This window comes from Erythranthe guttata, chromosome 12 (assembly GCF_056151865.1).
Source record: "Erythranthe guttata isolate IM_541 chromosome 12, IM_541, whole genome shotgun sequence".
In the NCBI taxonomy this organism is placed as follows: Eukaryota; Viridiplantae; Streptophyta; class Magnoliopsida; order Lamiales; family Phrymaceae; genus Erythranthe; species Erythranthe guttata.
The window spans coordinates 14,644,896-14,662,120 of record NC_142544.1 but is presented as its reverse complement, the minus strand read 5'-3'; the positions used below and the strand labels follow the sequence as shown (position 1 = coordinate 14,662,120).

Sequence of the window (17,225 nt, the reverse complement as noted above, 5' to 3'; positions counted from 1 at the left end):
ACGAGACTGTATTTAACTAGAGGAGGTGCAATATGCAATCCTCGATTAGCCAAGACAAGAGCTCATTTTTCTACAATTGTGAGAATATTCCTGAAGTTAATGCAATGAACAAACATCAAATAAGATCTAATTGTTTAATTAATTATGTCTTATACTACTAGCCAAATGAGGTCTACGTAAAAAAAAAAAAAAAAAAATTAGCCAATTCTCAAATCCATGAATATGCTAAATGCTAATATAACTACAAATAATAACTAAATCTATTAATTATCTGCAATTCTATGTTGTCTGAAATAATTGTTCACATTTTTACTACCATTTATTGTCTTTTCTAAATCTAGCTTCGGGTTTCGGTAACTAGGATCGCTCATTTCTAGCTTCATCATTCGAAATAGTTGAACCCAAATAGAAAAGGTATTAAATGAGCATCTAGGCGTATAATCAAGAATCGAAATAAAATAAATTCCAACATTATAAAATCAACGACTGCACATACGAAATTGTTTCCGTTGAGAATTATTAATTTCATGGAGGCAGGAATTACATGAATTTACATGCATTCTAGGTAAGTAGCTCCGAAGGTAGAATCTTGATGAGAATCGGATTTTCATCCTGAATTTATGTAATAAAATCCCCGAGAGATGTGCATCTATTTTCCCTAACAGGAAATGGTATAAATTTGCAAATTCTACAACATTAATTGAAACAACGAAAATTGTCCCGTTGCAGTATCGTCACACAAAACTGACTGGATTTTATGCTTTCATAGTATATATGCATGCTGGTGCTGCAGATTTATGAACATATAGAAAGATACTCATTTAAAGATATTGTTTTCCACTCTATTATATATACCACTCTCTATCTCTCTTTCTCTCTCTATCTTCTCTCTCTAAAAATGAGTGACGAAAAGACTAGTGCCGTTCCGACACCGTTTCGTGGGGTTCGGGTTCTGCTCGTTGATAACGATACCCTATCCTTGTTAAACATGGCGTCCGAGTTAGAGGATTATTCCTATAGAGGTACGTTTTTATTTATTTATTGACCTTGTTGTGTAGCCTTTTTCATCTATCGATCTCGATTCTAACTTGACTTCCATCTATCGAGTCACTCGGCAGTTTTTGTATCATCAGATACAAAACCGACGAATATAAAATGAATAACATATATACATATGTACATGTATATATATATATACACAATACATTTATGATTCTTGATTTTTGTTACAGTTACCACTACTGAACTAGCTACGGTTGCACTGTCCATTCTGCGAGAACGAACGAATCACTTTGACCTTGTCATGGCCGATACCAACATGCGTGAAATCGACTTCTTCAAGTTTATCGAGAATGTTCATCTAATCAAGAATCTTCCCATCATATGTATGTGACTTGTATTATTCATCCTTAATTTTTTTTTCTTTCTGATTTTTTTTTTCTGATACAACGCTTTACATTCTTTAGTGATGGCCAAAGAATCGAACAAGGATACGGTTAAGGAAGCCATGGAAAAGGGAGCTTGCTTCTTTCTGGAAAAGCCCATCTCATCGAAAACTCTCAAGAACGTGTGGCAGCATGTTTACAGAAAAAGAACGAACGAAAAAGAACCGAGAGGCGTTGTTAAGAGTATAATTAATGCCGATCAAGAAGTTGAATCTCGAGGAGCTAATGTGGGAGGAGGAGAAGAGGGGGACAAAATCCTTGAAATTGTCAAAGAAAGTACGTTGCAAGAGCACGTAATTGAAGAGGTTGGTGACAGCGATCAAGTTGAGAATGATCTTGAAAATCTTGTGGATCGAAAGAGGCTAACGGAAGTGACGGAAATCTGCACGAAAAGGTGTGTGCCGACGGAAAGTGATGGATTGGGAAAATTTATTATGAGGAAAAGAATTAAACAAAGCAGCTGCGAAAGTTCCTCGCCTGTTCAAAGTAAGTTTTCAACCAAGAAGAAGGAGTTGGTGACGGAATTGGCTTCTTCGTCGAATTCTATTAATTAAGTGAGGAGCTCAATGTGTGGATGATCGAAAGGGGCACTTGCAGTATTCTTGAAAGCAGAAAATCTTCTCGAACGGTGAGTTATATGTACTTGCATCAGAAAAAAGAAGTAAAAGAGGGTAGAAATAGATGATATTTTCGGTTTCAATAGACTAAAATTCGAGTTCCTTAGATCGTTTTTTTTTTTAATTGCTGCCAAAAAAAAACGAACCCAAAAAAATGGTCCAATGGCATGCTCGAGTTTACTACCATCTAAAGACAGATAAAAAAATGTCGAAAATCTGTTTAATAGGAATAGAAACGATCGCTCTTTTTGTCAAAAAAACGAAAATATAGAAATCATCACAATCTATAAATTTTTTTCGCAAATTCAACAAGGTGCGAATAGTAGATAAAGGGACAAAAGGAACAGAATAACCGTATTCTGTACATCGTTTTTCTACTACCTATGTGCGCCAATTGGCCATCTCCCACATTTCACGTGTTTTTTAGGATTGAGTACTGAGTTGTGAGCGATGTGAAAATACCTCGAAAGAGACTCAAACACTCCCAAGCTCCGATTCCCTTACGTTTCTGTTGTTCGTCGATGATACGTTGTCATTCTGCGACTCTGCCATCATATTGAAATACGCATGTGGTGCCCAACCTGCATCATCCCGTATACCGATTACTAACCTTTCCAAATATATATATATATATATACAGGGGCGGACCCAGGGGTGTTTTCTTGGGGGGGCGGAAATATAGGGGTAAATTAAGAGAGAATTTTTTTTTTTGTTTTTAGGGACTAAAATGTACAAAATTAAAAGTTTGGGGGGGCGAAAGTGTATAAACTAATACATAAATACCCAAAAAAAAAAAAAAAAAAAAAAAAAACAGCTTAAAAAAAAATTCTTGGGGGGGCGGGGGCCACCCCAGCCTTAGGCGTGGGTACGCCCCTGTATATATATATATATATATATATATATACAGGACAAACAAGACAGATACGTTCATACAGGAACGAGCATTTTTTACTTCTACTGATAGAAAATTGAAACATTGACCACATTCTTATCTAAAGAATAAATTCAAAATCAAACTGAAAAACAAATTGTTGCATACTACCAAATATTTGTTGAACTGGTATACTAAAAACGAAGCTCGGTGCAGCTAACAATGCCTTTGTGATTATTAACAGAAAAGGCTCGGAGAAGAAAAATACCGTCTAAGTCGTACGGTGGTGGAAAGAACTGCAAGTAACAAAAAGAGGCCACTGTCAACCCTGCACATAGAGCAGTAACAGAAAGATTAAGAATCTTTTTATTTTTTATTCTTAAGTATATCATATAATAAACTAAATAAACTTGGTGATAGTCTTAATTTCGTATTTTAAAGTACCTAATAAACCTCCAGCAAAGACATCTTGCCAATGGTGCCAATAATCATCGACTCTTGAAACTCCAACTAATGCTGCAATGAGTAAGGGTGCAAAGACAATACAGAGCTTTGCCACATGGCCTCTACGATCAAATACTTTGATTTTGCCGGACAAATACCACGCCAGAAAGCCGAGACCGGCAAAAGACCCTATCGAGTACAATAACCAAACGCCGTTAAGTTTCTTTACATAAAAAATGCACTAAATAGTTATATTTGCTCGACTTTTTCACTATTTTGAAACTACACAAATAATCCAAAAAAAATTCGACATTTCCAATTTTTTTGGACTTTGAATAAAATGCTATTCATTCATGAAATCTCGAGACTTAGTAACCAAGATCATTCTTGCTATTTTTTCTCTATTTGTGGTAGGTGGGCAACTTGGCATAGCATTTTCTTGATCTAATTTGAATTGGAAGCACATAATATAGAACGGTAGCGAAGTAAATATTTTCATAAGAAAGGTTAGACCGATGAATGCCTAACAATTTGTAAGCATAGTGTTAAAAACAAAATGTAATATCGGTGAGAGAGGAAAAAGTATAAATAATTGTCAAAACAAAGACAATTTTACCAATAGAAGTATTATATATCGAGCAACGGTATCTACAACATCATAAAATTCTGTGGGGACAGCATTAATCGTTATGCACAAACGATGAATCAAACCAATACTATTAGTTAATACACCAAAATTGATGTTGGAGCACCAAAGAAGGGAGGCTTTAAAAATTCACTGGTTATCTACGGAGATGGACAACAAAATATGGTGCAACATATGCAACAAGATTACGAGAGGAAATTTTCTTTAAAAAAATAAAAAGAAAAAAGAAAATTTTAAAAATGTATCCAACATATGCACAGGTTATACTCACATGAGGTATGTCCGCTCGGAAAACTTTTATGACCTTCTTTTATGATACTACTCACTCCAGTACACATGACATCCCCTGTCACATTATGAAACACCTATCCACCAAAATGCACAAGTACCGTCACGAAACATTGGTTGTGATAAACGGAAAATTTGATTAGCAAAACAAATCTTACGAGGCATGCATATCAACAGACACTCACCCCTTTACCATCTGGGAAGCAACGCCAAAAGAAGTCCGGTCGAGGTCGACCGACAGCATCTTTAATTGCATCAGTGAGAACACCAGATATAAGCACGGAAAAGAGCAGGCCTGACAATTATACACAATACAATCAATATTACACAATTATATACATAGTTAAAAAGGTAAAGGAAAGGAACAACGAGAAAGAGTGAGTCATACCTAACGCAGCTTGGTGTAAATCATAGACATCTCGTCGTATGAAGTAGAAGACGACGATGACAATGAACGGCAATATGATTGCAATTATCTGTCATGTCATACATTATACACAGGCAATTAGTAGTTATCATGTCAACAGTTCAACAGTATTAATTATCACACATAACATACCGGAACAGCCCAAAACGGAATAGTGTTGTCTTGCAAAGGGTATTTCAGGTCTGTCATCATATCTTCGCCGACAAATCGGTGAAACGGTTCAATCACATTAAGAACGACCTCTATCACCACAAGCAGCAAAAGGATAAGCCAATCATGCATGTGAAACCTGGCTACTTGGTATCCATGAGACCTTATGGTGTGGGAACCTAACTGAATCTCGGACGGCATTTTTGTACACCTAGAAAAAAAAATTACGTGTTTATTGAATCGTAATTGGTAATCAGTTGGAAGCTATAGTAATGTATTACAACAGACGAGTACATCTCCGATTTTATCCATCTGAGGAAGAAAAAAAAAAACTATCACAATGCCCAAATAAAAAATTAATTGTTCATGCATACGAAAATAAAGTTGGCAAATAGTGTGCATTTTGGCAACTATGTTAACTGAAAATCCGTGCAGCACAAAGCGTATGAATGTACGCACGCTATATCAAACAGCAACGAACTCCTCAGATTACTAACTTGTGATTTACCATATAGATTACAGCAGATACAATTCATATGTTAAATAACAGAACACCTATGTTTTATATATATATATAGATATATATATATATATATATATATATATATATATATATATATTTCGATTAATTGAGTCCGATCGGATTTCAGAGTCGAAACCTAATAGAACAAACTGAAACGAAACAAGTTTACATATTCAAATTCCCTGCAACCACAATGAACTACACTGAAAACAAGCTTTTAGAGCAAACACGAAAAACGACAGCAGCACAATTATCATGGCCAATGAAGAAATCGTTTCTAAAACGCGGGAAAAGCTGAGTAATCAGAAATGTAAAAACGAATGCAACCAACAAATCAATTCCGCAAACAGGAAATTAAACTATAATTATTTCAAACAGAAGAATACATTACGGGGCAAAACTAAAAGATCAACAAAAATTGGAGCCGCGGTGTGAAAATCACCTGGAGATAACGGAATGTCTGCAACTGCGCGTTAGAGAGAGAGAGAGAGAGAGAGAGAGAGAGAGAGAGAGAGAGAGAGAGAGAAATTCTCCAAAAAATCAAATAATCGAAAGAAAAAAAAAAGGCGTAAGGAAAAAACAGAGAGGAGTGGTTTCTTCACCAAATTCACTAAGCCATTTGCAGTACTTTAATTGTTTATCCAAATTAATTTCAGGGGCCGATTTTTCGAATTTAAAACTCCAAAGGCGTTAGAGAGAGAAACAAGAGAGAGAAAGAAGAGAGAGAAGGTGGCGGATTCTTCTTTTTTGTGAAAAAAAGAGAAAGTGAAGCAACTACAGTCAAAGATGTACTGACCTTTGGATAAAGAACCGATTAACTTTTTTTTTTATTAAATTCATTCTCTTGAGATATGTACAAATAATTGTTATTTAGTATTATCATAAATAATCTTTGATTTATGTAGAGTATCGCAAAAATAACATCTCAATTTCTCAATTGATTTATTTTTCAGTAGTATACTTTAATTTGTAAAGCATTTGCAGTTAAAAAAAACAAAAAGAAGTTATTTTCAAAATTTTGAATAAAATATTTTTCCGGAGAAATAAAAAAGCATTGGCATGTTGGAATGTTGGTGATGAAATAAGATTTTAATTAGTTTTTATTTATAAAATAATGCTTGAAAAAGGTGTTTAACCAATACCAGTCTATTCGATATCAAATTTTGGTCTTAAGGTTGTGGTTTTTTTTTTTTTGTTTTTTTTTTTGCATGTTTTGAAATAATAATTTAGATACGGTTTGGATTATAACTCATTTTTTTATTAATTTTGTTTTGTATTTTCTTCATTATTCCTTATTTTTTTCTCTTAGAGTGGAATTCTTGATTATTTGTTGCACTCCTTAGTTTTTATGCCTCAGTTAGACAGTATATAATATTGGGTATCCGTTTGATTTACATTCGAAAATTGATATGAACAAAAACATGAAACGAAGATTGATATTATCAGATTGATTCCAATACATAGAACCGTTGGTTCAGTTCCCTTCGTCCAAGTCCACGCCTAGTAATCTACATCGACGGTAGCTCCAATAGGTGTCAAGGTAACTGAGCCAGAGCGAGTTTTTTAACTAATACTTATTTAAATATAATACATCATTTCATTTATACTGGGCAAAAAAAAAAATTTGAACCGGACGACCGGTCCAGAACCGACGTCTGGACCGAACGCCCGAACTAATTTTCCACGCCCAAAATGGGCGTGTGAAAGCAGTTTGCACGCCTGCGCGATTTTCTGGGATTTTCACATGATAAACCACAAATTCAATTTATATAACTACTTTAGATGATTAATTACCTTTCAAATTAACGAGAGGTTGAGGGTTTTTGTGAATTTTGGGGTTTTTTGGGGGTTTTGGAGTTTGGGTGGATTTTGGGGTTTTTAGAGAGTGAAAGGGAAAACTATTGTAAACGACATTCATAATTTTGTTGCCGCCGTAAATCATTTCAGTAAGATAAATCATCCAGATTAAGTAATACATTTCATTGTCCATGGGGGTTGGTAATTTGCTCATTTTATATCACGTCACGCGTTAAGAAATCTTTAGCATGTGAGAAAAAAAGAATGGGTAAAAGTGAAATTTACTTCATTCTCATATGTTTCTACTTCTTTTAAGTATGTCACAAGTACGATTTGATTTTGCAGCAACTTTTTCTCCTCAAAATTGCCCTTCCCATCATCTATGTGGCAATAACATGTATAATTTACTTTTTTTTTTCTTTGTTCTAATTTCTATATTTGTGACTTTTAATGATAATGACAAATTAAAGTGGTTGAGCATCTTCATATATCAACAACCATATGATATCCAACTCTACACGCATATTATTTTAAGGATAAAATTGTTTTGGTCACCCCTATAAAATTAATCGCAGTGTGATGTGTGTTACTAATTTAATGATATAGTAACGAATAGCTGGTTTCAACTTTAATAGCGGGTTTGAATAATACGAATCTTGTCAACCGAATGTCTTACTAGCCCCTACTATTTAATAGGCATAACATAATTTGCTAACCAAACGAGTCCTTGGTAAACAAACCGCAAAATAGATTTTATACAAGCTAGAAAGTGCGAATTCACTCCGATTACAAATCAAAAGGGGTTCCAAATCATCAAACAACTCTTCACAATGAGAAATAAGAGAAACTAAACAAATTGAGCAGCCAAACATATTAACAAGAGATTTTGGTTACGGAGGAAATACGATGTTAATAATTTCCAGTTCTACCTTATTCCCGACTCCATTGCATCAAAAGTTGAGTCGACATTGTTTCCTCTATACTGTTGTTGTTGGTTGTTAATATCTTCGACAATCGAAGGCTGAGCACTCGTACGAGATTCCTCTACCGCTCGAAAATACGCGTACGGGCCCCACCCTGCAGTAAAACAAGAGTAACAGAATTGTGACTCACTTATCTTCATTTTTATACAATATTTCCTTTTTTTTTGTTTTTAAATTAACTATTGGGATGAAAGAATTACATTTAATTATTTAAACAAATAATTAGATAGAGAAAATATTTGACAAAATTACCTTCTGTGTCGTATGGAGCTGGGAAAAACTGCAGGTAGCAAAAAATAGCCACCACAAGCCCTGCAAATTATAACAAAAAAGAAAATAAATTAAGAAGCGATATTAACCAATTTTAATTATTTTTTTAAGGTCGAAAAACGAGAAACGAACCTAACAGACCCCCAGCAAAGACATCTTGCCAGTGATGCCAGTAATCATCCACACGAGAAACACCAACAAGACATGCAGCAAGAATCGGAAGAAAAAGAACGCATAATTTCGCCACGTGTCCCCTCCGATCGAAGCATTTGATTTTTCCCGACAAGTATAGTGCTAGAAAACCAAGACCCGCAAACGACCCTGATAAAAAAAAAAACATCGTAACAGATTATAATTATGTTTGTTTTTGTTTTTTTTCGAGAAGTTACTTAAATGTGAAGAAAGTATTACATGAAGTATGGCCACTTGGGAAACTCTTGTGCCCTTCTCTTATATCACTATCTTTACCATGACAAACAACATTGCCCCAAGTATCGTACTCCTGTTTACGGGAAAAAATAAATTATCAGTCGATAAAATAAAACACGAAAGAGTTAAGAAAAAACCGAGCATTAGAATTACATAGCAAATCATTTTCTGAACAATTGGTTTAATATATGATTTCATATACTTATCAAAAAAAGATATAATTAATATATTGATTTCATATTTAGAAAAAAAGGTGGCATACTTCACGGCCATCGGGAAAGCAACGCCAGAAGAAATCGGGCCTGGGTCGACCAACTCCATCTTTTATGGAGTCTGTAAGAACTGCGGTTATCAGCACAGCAAATAACAGTCCTGCATTTTATTATAATCCAATATCACGACTTCAGCAAAAGGGAAGGGCATATCGTATTTGAAATTCGGTACAGAAAAAGGAGAAAATCGAAATAATATTTACCTAGTATACTATTATGCAGATCATATATATCTTTCCTCCGAAGATAGTATAACACAAAGATGGCAATTGGCAGCAGAACTGCATACAACTATAATCACCAAAAAACGAACAAATAACTAAATAAATAAGTATCATTTGAAATATATGTTAACGATAATAATTCTTGAAAAAAAATTATAGGATTGTAAAAGAAACTCACGGGAACCGACCAAATGGGGACTGTGTTTTCTTTCATAGGATATTTGAGATCGATCATCATATCTTTTCCCACGAATCGATAAAACGGGTGAATGATGTTCAATATAACCTCGATGATTACAAGAAGTATAAGTATCAGCCAATCATGCTTGTGGTTCTTCATTAGTTGTCCCCCGTGAGACTTAATCGTATGACGGCATTCGAGCATGTGTTCGTTTGGTCTTAACTGCTCGATTATTACAACATAAAAAAATAAAAAAAAAATGCATCAAGAATCATATCAAAAAATTGGAAATAAATAAAGGAGCTATTTAACATTTCGATTTTCGAGACGACAAACAATTACAACATTCTACTGTATACCTAATGCATATTATATCCAAACCAACAGCAACTTATGGAAGTCAATCTCTTAATAAAATACAAAAGAAACTCGGCTTAATTTAAATAATTTCTTGAAGGGGGGAAAATAAATTAATTAATTAATTAAAAAAAAAAAAAAAAAAAAAAAACAGGAAACAAACCTGGAACATGTTCCGGAAATTGGGAGCAGGACAAAAGGAGATGACATTCTTCCAACCCATTTGCGTATGTTGAAACCAAACCACTTACTTCAATCTCAGATTTACACTGAAATTAATTAAAAAAAAAAAAAAAGAAAAAAAAAAAGGGTCAGTGGTAAAACTACCGTTAACAGTGAATTGCAAAATGGTAAATAATTTTTTAATTAAATGCAGAGATTCAGAACCCAAATTACAAGGAAAAAGATTAACTAATGACGAGTGGTGAAAAAATGAATGATGATACAGTGAAGATAATTAGAAATTGGGGCCCTAAAAGTTGCAAATTTGTTTTTACCTAATTTTTCACTCAATTCATGAAGAGAATGTTTGGTTGAGGAGAGAGAAAGAGAGAGAGAGAGAGAGAGAGAGAGAGGGGAAAATGGGAATTTGAAATGAAGCGCTGCTGGGCGGAGGAACGGTTGTAAAAATTCCTAAAATGCCGTTATTTATTCCTTCAAATATTAAATGTGTTCTTGTGTGTGTATAGTGTGTACACAGTTGGAATGGATGTGCAATGCATAACGATTTTCCGAATCAATAAATAAAGAAATTAATCAACTCTTGACATCAGCCGTTGGATCATCGATTCATGCGGCTGATGTATGGAATTATGATTAATGATTAAATGATTAAATGATTAATGATGTGTTGTGTTGTGTATATTTGGATGATAGATGTTAGATAAGTTTAAAAATCTGATCATAGACAATTTAAAATGAGGTGTGATAAATGTCAGTTTCACTTTTAAGTAATATCGTTTCAACTTCAAACGTGAATTTGTTTAATTTTAGGCTGAATTCGGTAAAACTCAAAAAAAGGAATCAGTAGTTTTTTGTGTTAGATTGTTAATTTAACCTCAGTCGACAGGATTGGATGTTAGATGATAAAGATATGAATGAATCAACGAACATAGCTCACAATTTTGATGTTTTGACGAGTCGTCTAAAATTCAAACCGTAATTCGTTCATGCATAACTTTATCGTACGACATCTAATCTAGCTGATTCAAACTATATTAAAAAGCTAACTTAAAAGTCTTCAGTTTTTGTGTTTTGAATTCTGCCAAATTCTAACTAGAAACGAGGCAAATTCACGTTTGATATCAAAACGGTAGTAGTAAATCTGAGACGACTTTTAACATTTCAGATTTAAAACGTATTAAACCAAATGTAAAGGGTGGAGGTGGGTCTCAGTCTTTTTATAAGCCATGTAGTCCAACTAGGACCAAGTGTTTGCATGATTGTTGGGTTGGGTTTGAGGTTTGTGGTGGGGTCCATTAGATTTCCTTGTGAGGTAGGTGGTATTTATTTTTGTCGAATCGAATTATTTAACTGTTTATTATATGAATTATTTTATTTTATTCAAGTGGTGAAGCATAGTTCATATGGCAAATAGAATAAGAAGAAAAATAATTATATATTGGAAATAGAAGAATGTACTCTTCTCTTATTCTATAAGGACGTGTTATCAACTATGCAACATGTAACACAATTATGACATCAATTAATTGAAGCAGCCAAGTAAGTCTAGCTGTTGATTTTATGCAATGCTACCATTTTCTCAACTCGTTAGTTCCCAATAAATAGGAAGTACTCAAAGACGCCACCCTACGTTTATCCATTGTCCGGTTTGAGAACACTTAGGTCTCGTTTGGTTTTCTAAGATAAGATTAGTCGCGATAAGATTAAACAATGTAATGAAAACATAATTGTACTCAAAGACGCCACCCTACGTTTATCCATTGTCCGGTTTGAGAACACTTAGGTCTCGTTTGGTTTTCTAAGATAAGATTAGTCGCGATAAGATTAAACAATGTAATGAAAACATAATTTTTTTATCTGACCTGTCACGTCCAACAAAACAACCCTTAAAATAGACATGGCCCCAGGTCGGGTCGGACCCGCCGGGTCCGCTCGGGTCGGTTCCGGGCCGGCTTCGGGTCCAGACCGGTTTTTTAAATTTTGTCCAAAATTGTTATCAATGGGATCGAACCCAGGTCACAACACACCTGAAAAGGAATACGAACCATTGTGACAAGATAAATATTTGATATTTAAGTTGCAAGTAATATAAATATAACATATAAACACAGTATAAAATGATTATAATAAATAATGTTAAATGGATTGTTAATTATCATATTCATAATTATTAAATAATTTTAATTACATTATTAACAAATATAATATCAAAATTAAAAGGACTTTATATTAATCCATTTAAATCTTACGATTCGATTCTAATATTTGAATAAAATGTAAATGTAAAAAAAATATTAAATCATATGATCTACAATTTAATTCTTACGATTTTTACAAACTAAACCAATTATTTAAAGAGAAACCACATTATAATATTTTGATTATACTAGTCATATATAATGTTATTTTTAAAGTAAGAATATTAATTGAAATGAGATATAATCTATTTTTGTTAAAACAAACATCAATTATATTTTTAAACAATTATCTTATGATAAAATCCTCAATAATATTAATAAGTTCTTGTCAATAATTGAGGTAAATCGATTTAAATTAATTGAAATGAGTTATGTTCTATTTTTTTTTAAATAAACATATTATTTTATTTTTCAATCGATTTTTTTCACACTATCTATTTTAATAACATAAGTGAATTGATTCAATACTTTATATTTTTCAATAGTGGAGATTATATTGATATATTAATTAATAATAGATGTTTTGAAGTATTGAACCGTGATTATATATATTTTTTCTTATATTGCATTTGTTAATTATTTAATTAAAATTATTTAATAATAATTAATATGAAAATTATTAATTTATTTAACATATTTATCATTTACACCATAGTTGTATATTATATATATTTATTGTCTATTAATTATCAAATATGTTGGTTGGCCCAGTGGAAAAGAGTTGCACATTCTTGCCCAATGCCCCGGGTTCGAACACCAAAATGTGCATTTTTGGACAAAAAAACTGGATATTTCCGGGTTGACCCGCCGGGCCCTCGGGATCCCCCCGCCGGGTAGACCCGTCGGGTCCGGGTCCACATAATCGGGACCCGAAACCGACCCGGACTTGGCCGGATCCGGGCCCATGGTCAACGGGGCGGGGGCCGGGGCGTGTCGGGGCAGTCAACGGGCCGTGTCCGGGTCAGACCCGGCCCGTGGCCATGTGGCCTACAAATTATTTACCTACTAGGCCACGAGCCCAATATCGAAGACCACTATCACCGAGGCCCAATCACCCTCAAGCAAGGTTTGGGCCCGACAATCTCAACTAAGCTATAAATAAAGGTTTAAACTCATTCCTTAAGGTACGTCTACTACAACTGTATTTTCTCTGGACTATTTTCTATGATCAGCACGTCTGACTTGAGCGTCGGAGGGGTTTCCGCCGGATCAACTCCCGGCTTAGTTCATCTGTTCTATGATCAGACTTGAGCGAGGGGTTTCCGCCGGATCAACTCCCGGCTTAGTTCATGTGTTCTATGATCGCATGTATCTCAAAAACTCATTCCTTAAGGTACGTCCACTACAACTGTATTTTCTGGACTATTTTCTATGATCAGCACGTCTGACTTGAGCGTCGGAGGGGTTTCCGCCGGATCAACTCCCGGCTTAGTTCATGTGTTCTATGATCGCAGGTATCTCTAGGTCATCAAGCTCGTGAGCCAATTTCAGCTCATTTTACTTCAACTCTCTAAGGTGATCTAACTTTAGCATCATCATTTTGGCGCCGTCTGTGGGAAGGCAAACAAGATCACGTAGCGCGCAAGATGGCCTTGAGACTTCTGCTCAGGGGAGTGTGACACTGCTAACAACCACCCACCTCGTGGAGGCTCTGGCTTGCCATTTCCTTTTCCCATGCTCGGGATCCACCACGAGATCCTCCTCGTGATATCCCACTAGATCCTCAACAGGATCCACTTCTTCCCGCCCCTCGATCGGTTCAGACAACCGAGGAGGCCCTTCAACGCTAGAAAGGGTTATCGACTCCCTGGGAGTTTATAGTGCCCCCAAAACATTTCGCTCGCCAAGGGTTATCGACTCCCTGGGGGTTTACAGTGCCCCCAAACACATTTCGCTCGCCAAGGGGTTATCGACTCCCTAGGGGTTTACAGTGCCCCCAAAACATTTCGCTCGCCAAGGGTTATCGACTCCCTGGGGGTTTATAGTGCCCCCAAAATATTTCGTTCGCCAAGGGTTATCGACTCTCTGGGGGCTTACAATGCCCCCAAAACATTTCGTTCGCCATGGGTTATCGACTCCATGGGGGCCTACCTCCGCCCCCCCTCGAACGGTTCAGGTAACCGAAGAGGACCTTCAGCGTATGATCGTCGAACCTTCAACAAGATCAACTTCTACTTGCTCTTCTAATGGTTCTGATAACCGATAAGGACCTTCAGTGTACGACCGCGAAAGTTTCAACTCGTGTTGCCACTGAAACAATGGCACAACTGTGCGCATCCACCTCAGACCATAGGTCTCGAGTGCCACTAAAAAGGAAGGAGAAGAAAAAAGAAGAAGAAGAAAAAAGAAGAAGATGAAGAAAAAAGAAGAAAGAAAAAGGAGAAGAAGAAAAAATAAGGAGATGAAAAGAAATAAAAAGAAGAAAGAAGAAGAAAATAGAAGAAGATGAAAAAAAAAAAAAATAAATAAATTTAGCCAAGCCGCGCGCCCCCCGAGCCGGCCAAGTCGCCGCACGCCCACCAAGCCAGCCGTCCGCGCGCGCCCCAAGACCCAAAAAAAAAAAAAAAAAAAAAAAAGGCAGCACGCGCGCACCCCTTCCCAAGGCCACCTTGAACCGCGCGCTCCCATGAAATCGCGCGCAACTTTTACTACTCTCAGCGAACGGCTGGTCTGGCAGCACCGCAGCAACAACCCGTTCTGCAGGCGGAACTCTATCAGGGTTGCTAATGAACCGGTGCGTCCGCTCGATGTACCACTTCATGTACTCCTCGGCAACTGTTTCCGGCGGCCAGGCTTCAGGGTATTGCGACAGGTCAATGAAGTTGACATACTCGTTCTGCCACAAGCCGCCAGGAGCGTGGAAAGTGACTTTGTATCCCGCGCCAAACAAGTCGCGGTTATGTGGCAAGTTCGATTCAATTATCGGGAAAGGAATAGTCTGGACTCTTCCAAACTGCCGCAACGCTCGGTCGGGCATGTACGGCTCCACTATATCCATGAACTGTATCGTACCGTAATACATGCTCCGATGATGCAAGTAATGTGCACCGGTACCATACGGCGTCCAACAAACCTAAGCATATTTTAAACTAATTAGAAAAATCCGTAACTCTACTATAGACATAATTAGAAAAATTATTACTCACATCTCTTTCGGTCATGGCGTCGAGTATTTTCCGGTATTCCTGCAGCGTGGTTTTATTGCCTCCACCATGGGCCCACCTTCTGCATTGAGGCTCAAACTCGGCATATGAACGGGAAAGAGGTGGTCGAAAGCAGGGGAAATACTCAAAGATCCAGCACTGCAAACAAAAACCAATGAAACGTTGTTGATATTACCTACATAGAAGTTTAAATAAATAAATAATTACTAATAAAGGTACACGTACCAGAAGGAGAATAACACATCCACAGAGACTGTTCATCCCAGCGCGGGTGGCAATACCCAATTGGCTGTACATGTTTGCCAAGCATGCCGAAACCCACGAATACTTGCCGACATTATCGAGATCGTTGGTAAAATGGATCCACCACGGCTTCATGTTACACGCTGTTTTGTCTACAAACAAAACAGACCCAAGCAGAAACATCAAGTAGCCCTTCATCTTCTTGTCGTCTGTGGCGGAGAGAAGGGTCAACTGATCTCTCACCTTAACCCAACCAACTCCCTTGTTTCGAAACATCTCATTGGTGTCCATCAGACCGACACCCAATACAGATGCAAGACTCTGTGAGCACTCTTCTACCGGGCGAATTTCAGACACTGCTGGTCCGTCCAGCCGCAACGCCAGGATGAAAGCGACATCGTGGAGCGTGATCGTCATCTCGCCCCATGGCATGTGGAAACTGTTCGTCTCCGGCTGCCACCTCTCCACGAAAGCTAGCATGAAGTTCTTGTTCATCCTCTTCAGAAAACAGTCTCGTAAGTGGTAAATACCTGTTGCCTCCAGCCTCGCAATCATCGTGTTATCCTGCGGGCCGCGGTAGTCCTCGAGTGCTTTGGTCCTCGACTCGCACCGTGTAGTTTCACGGCGCTCCTGAAAAATATTGCATGTATTGTTAGCTAAAAAAAATGAATAATATAAGAATTATGTAAAGCACGTGTTGACAGAAAAACTTACATATCCTTCCCAAATGTACATCGCTATATGCGACTTGAACCATCGCATAAACTCGTAATTTTCTGGCCCTCCCTCGCACGGACCCTCCAAGTACGCCGGACCAGGCAGCTGCGGAAAGGGTAAGGCACGACCACCTCTACGATCCTGATATACATCTGCTGGCTCATCATCTTCCTCCATCTCCTCGTCAGTATCCATATTATCGGGATTGTTGTTGTGGTCATCATCGTCGTCGGCATGTGGCAATGTACTACGAGCTAGCTGGAGATCGCGTGTAGGTCCACAGGGTCCGGCTCCAGCTGCAACAGCTTCTCGTCTCAGTCTCTCTTCTTCCCGCTATAACGCTCGCTGTAACGCTGCTTCTCGAGCTAACTGCTTTCTTCTACGGGCGGAAGCAAGAACATCTGGGTCTCCAATGCGATCCGGATCTTCCGGATTGTCCCCCTTCCCGCTCAAGGCTTTCATTAAACTCTTGCCTTTACCGGCAACTTGACTCATAAGACTTTTCCCCCGGCCTCCTGCCATCTACATTTTAAATAAGCACTTTATTAATATTTCATATAATAAAAAAAAAGCATTTAAATAATTAAATGAAAAAAATAAAAAAATTTGTTGTGCTCGTGCAAAAACATGTGAGCACTGTTGGAATGCTCGCATGTTTTTGCACGAGCATCTTATATACTAATTAATTTATATATATATATATATAAAAAAAAAAAAAAAAATTAAAAATGCTCGCGTGGATTTACACGAGCGCAGTGGATGCGCTCGTGTAAATCCACGCGAGCAATTCAAGAAA

The 17,225-nt window shown here is 36.9% G+C and overlaps 3 protein-coding genes across 6 annotated transcripts; 1 reads left to right on the top strand and 2 right to left on the bottom strand.

Annotated features, from left to right (window-relative positions):
• Positions 1-450: 450 nt before the first annotated feature.
• Positions 451-2,072, top strand: LOC105954175 (two-component response regulator-like APRR5). Its single transcript, XM_012977852.2, has 3 exons — positions 451-1,022; positions 1,233-1,385; positions 1,467-2,072. Exons 1-3 carry the CDS (start codon positions 779-781, stop codon positions 1,997-1,999), a joined length of 930 nt encoding a protein of 309 aa, XP_012833306.2. The 5' UTR covers positions 451-778; the 3' UTR covers positions 2,000-2,072.
• A 196-nt stretch (positions 2,073-2,268) lies between these two features.
• On the bottom strand, positions 2,269-6,257 carry LOC105954193 (lipid phosphate phosphatase 2). Its single transcript, XM_012977865.2, has 8 exons — positions 5,854-6,257; positions 4,871-5,099; positions 4,700-4,787; positions 4,497-4,606; positions 4,295-4,388; positions 3,378-3,566; positions 3,202-3,261; positions 2,269-2,643 (listed from the first exon to the last, which is right to left on the bottom strand). The coding sequence occupies exons 2-8, from the start codon at positions 5,087-5,089 to the stop codon at positions 2,537-2,539; spliced, it is 867 nt and encodes a 288-aa protein (XP_012833319.1). The 5' UTR covers positions 5,090-5,099; positions 5,854-6,257; the 3' UTR covers positions 2,269-2,536.
• Positions 6,258-7,939: 1,682 nt separating this feature from the next.
• LOC105954194 (lipid phosphate phosphatase 2) lies at positions 7,940-10,616 on the bottom strand. 4 transcript variants are annotated; one of them, XM_012977867.2, is made up of 9 exons: positions 10,422-10,616; positions 10,088-10,193; positions 9,565-9,789; positions 9,366-9,453; positions 9,153-9,262; positions 8,873-8,963; positions 8,594-8,782; positions 8,444-8,503; positions 7,940-8,285 (listed from the first exon to the last, which is right to left on the bottom strand). In XM_012977867.2, exons 2-9 carry the CDS (start codon positions 10,145-10,147, stop codon positions 8,134-8,136), a joined length of 975 nt encoding a protein of 324 aa, XP_012833321.1. In that variant the 5' UTR covers positions 10,148-10,193; positions 10,422-10,616; the 3' UTR covers positions 7,940-8,133. The 4 variants fall into 4 exon arrangements, with proteins under 4 accessions (XP_012833321.1, XP_088682871.1, XP_088682869.1 ...); XM_088826745.1 differs by lacking the exon at positions 10,422-10,616 and adding an exon at positions 10,371-10,408; XM_088826743.1 differs by lacking the exon at positions 10,422-10,616 and adding an exon at positions 10,312-10,402.
• Positions 10,617-17,225: the final 6,609 nt, after the last annotated feature.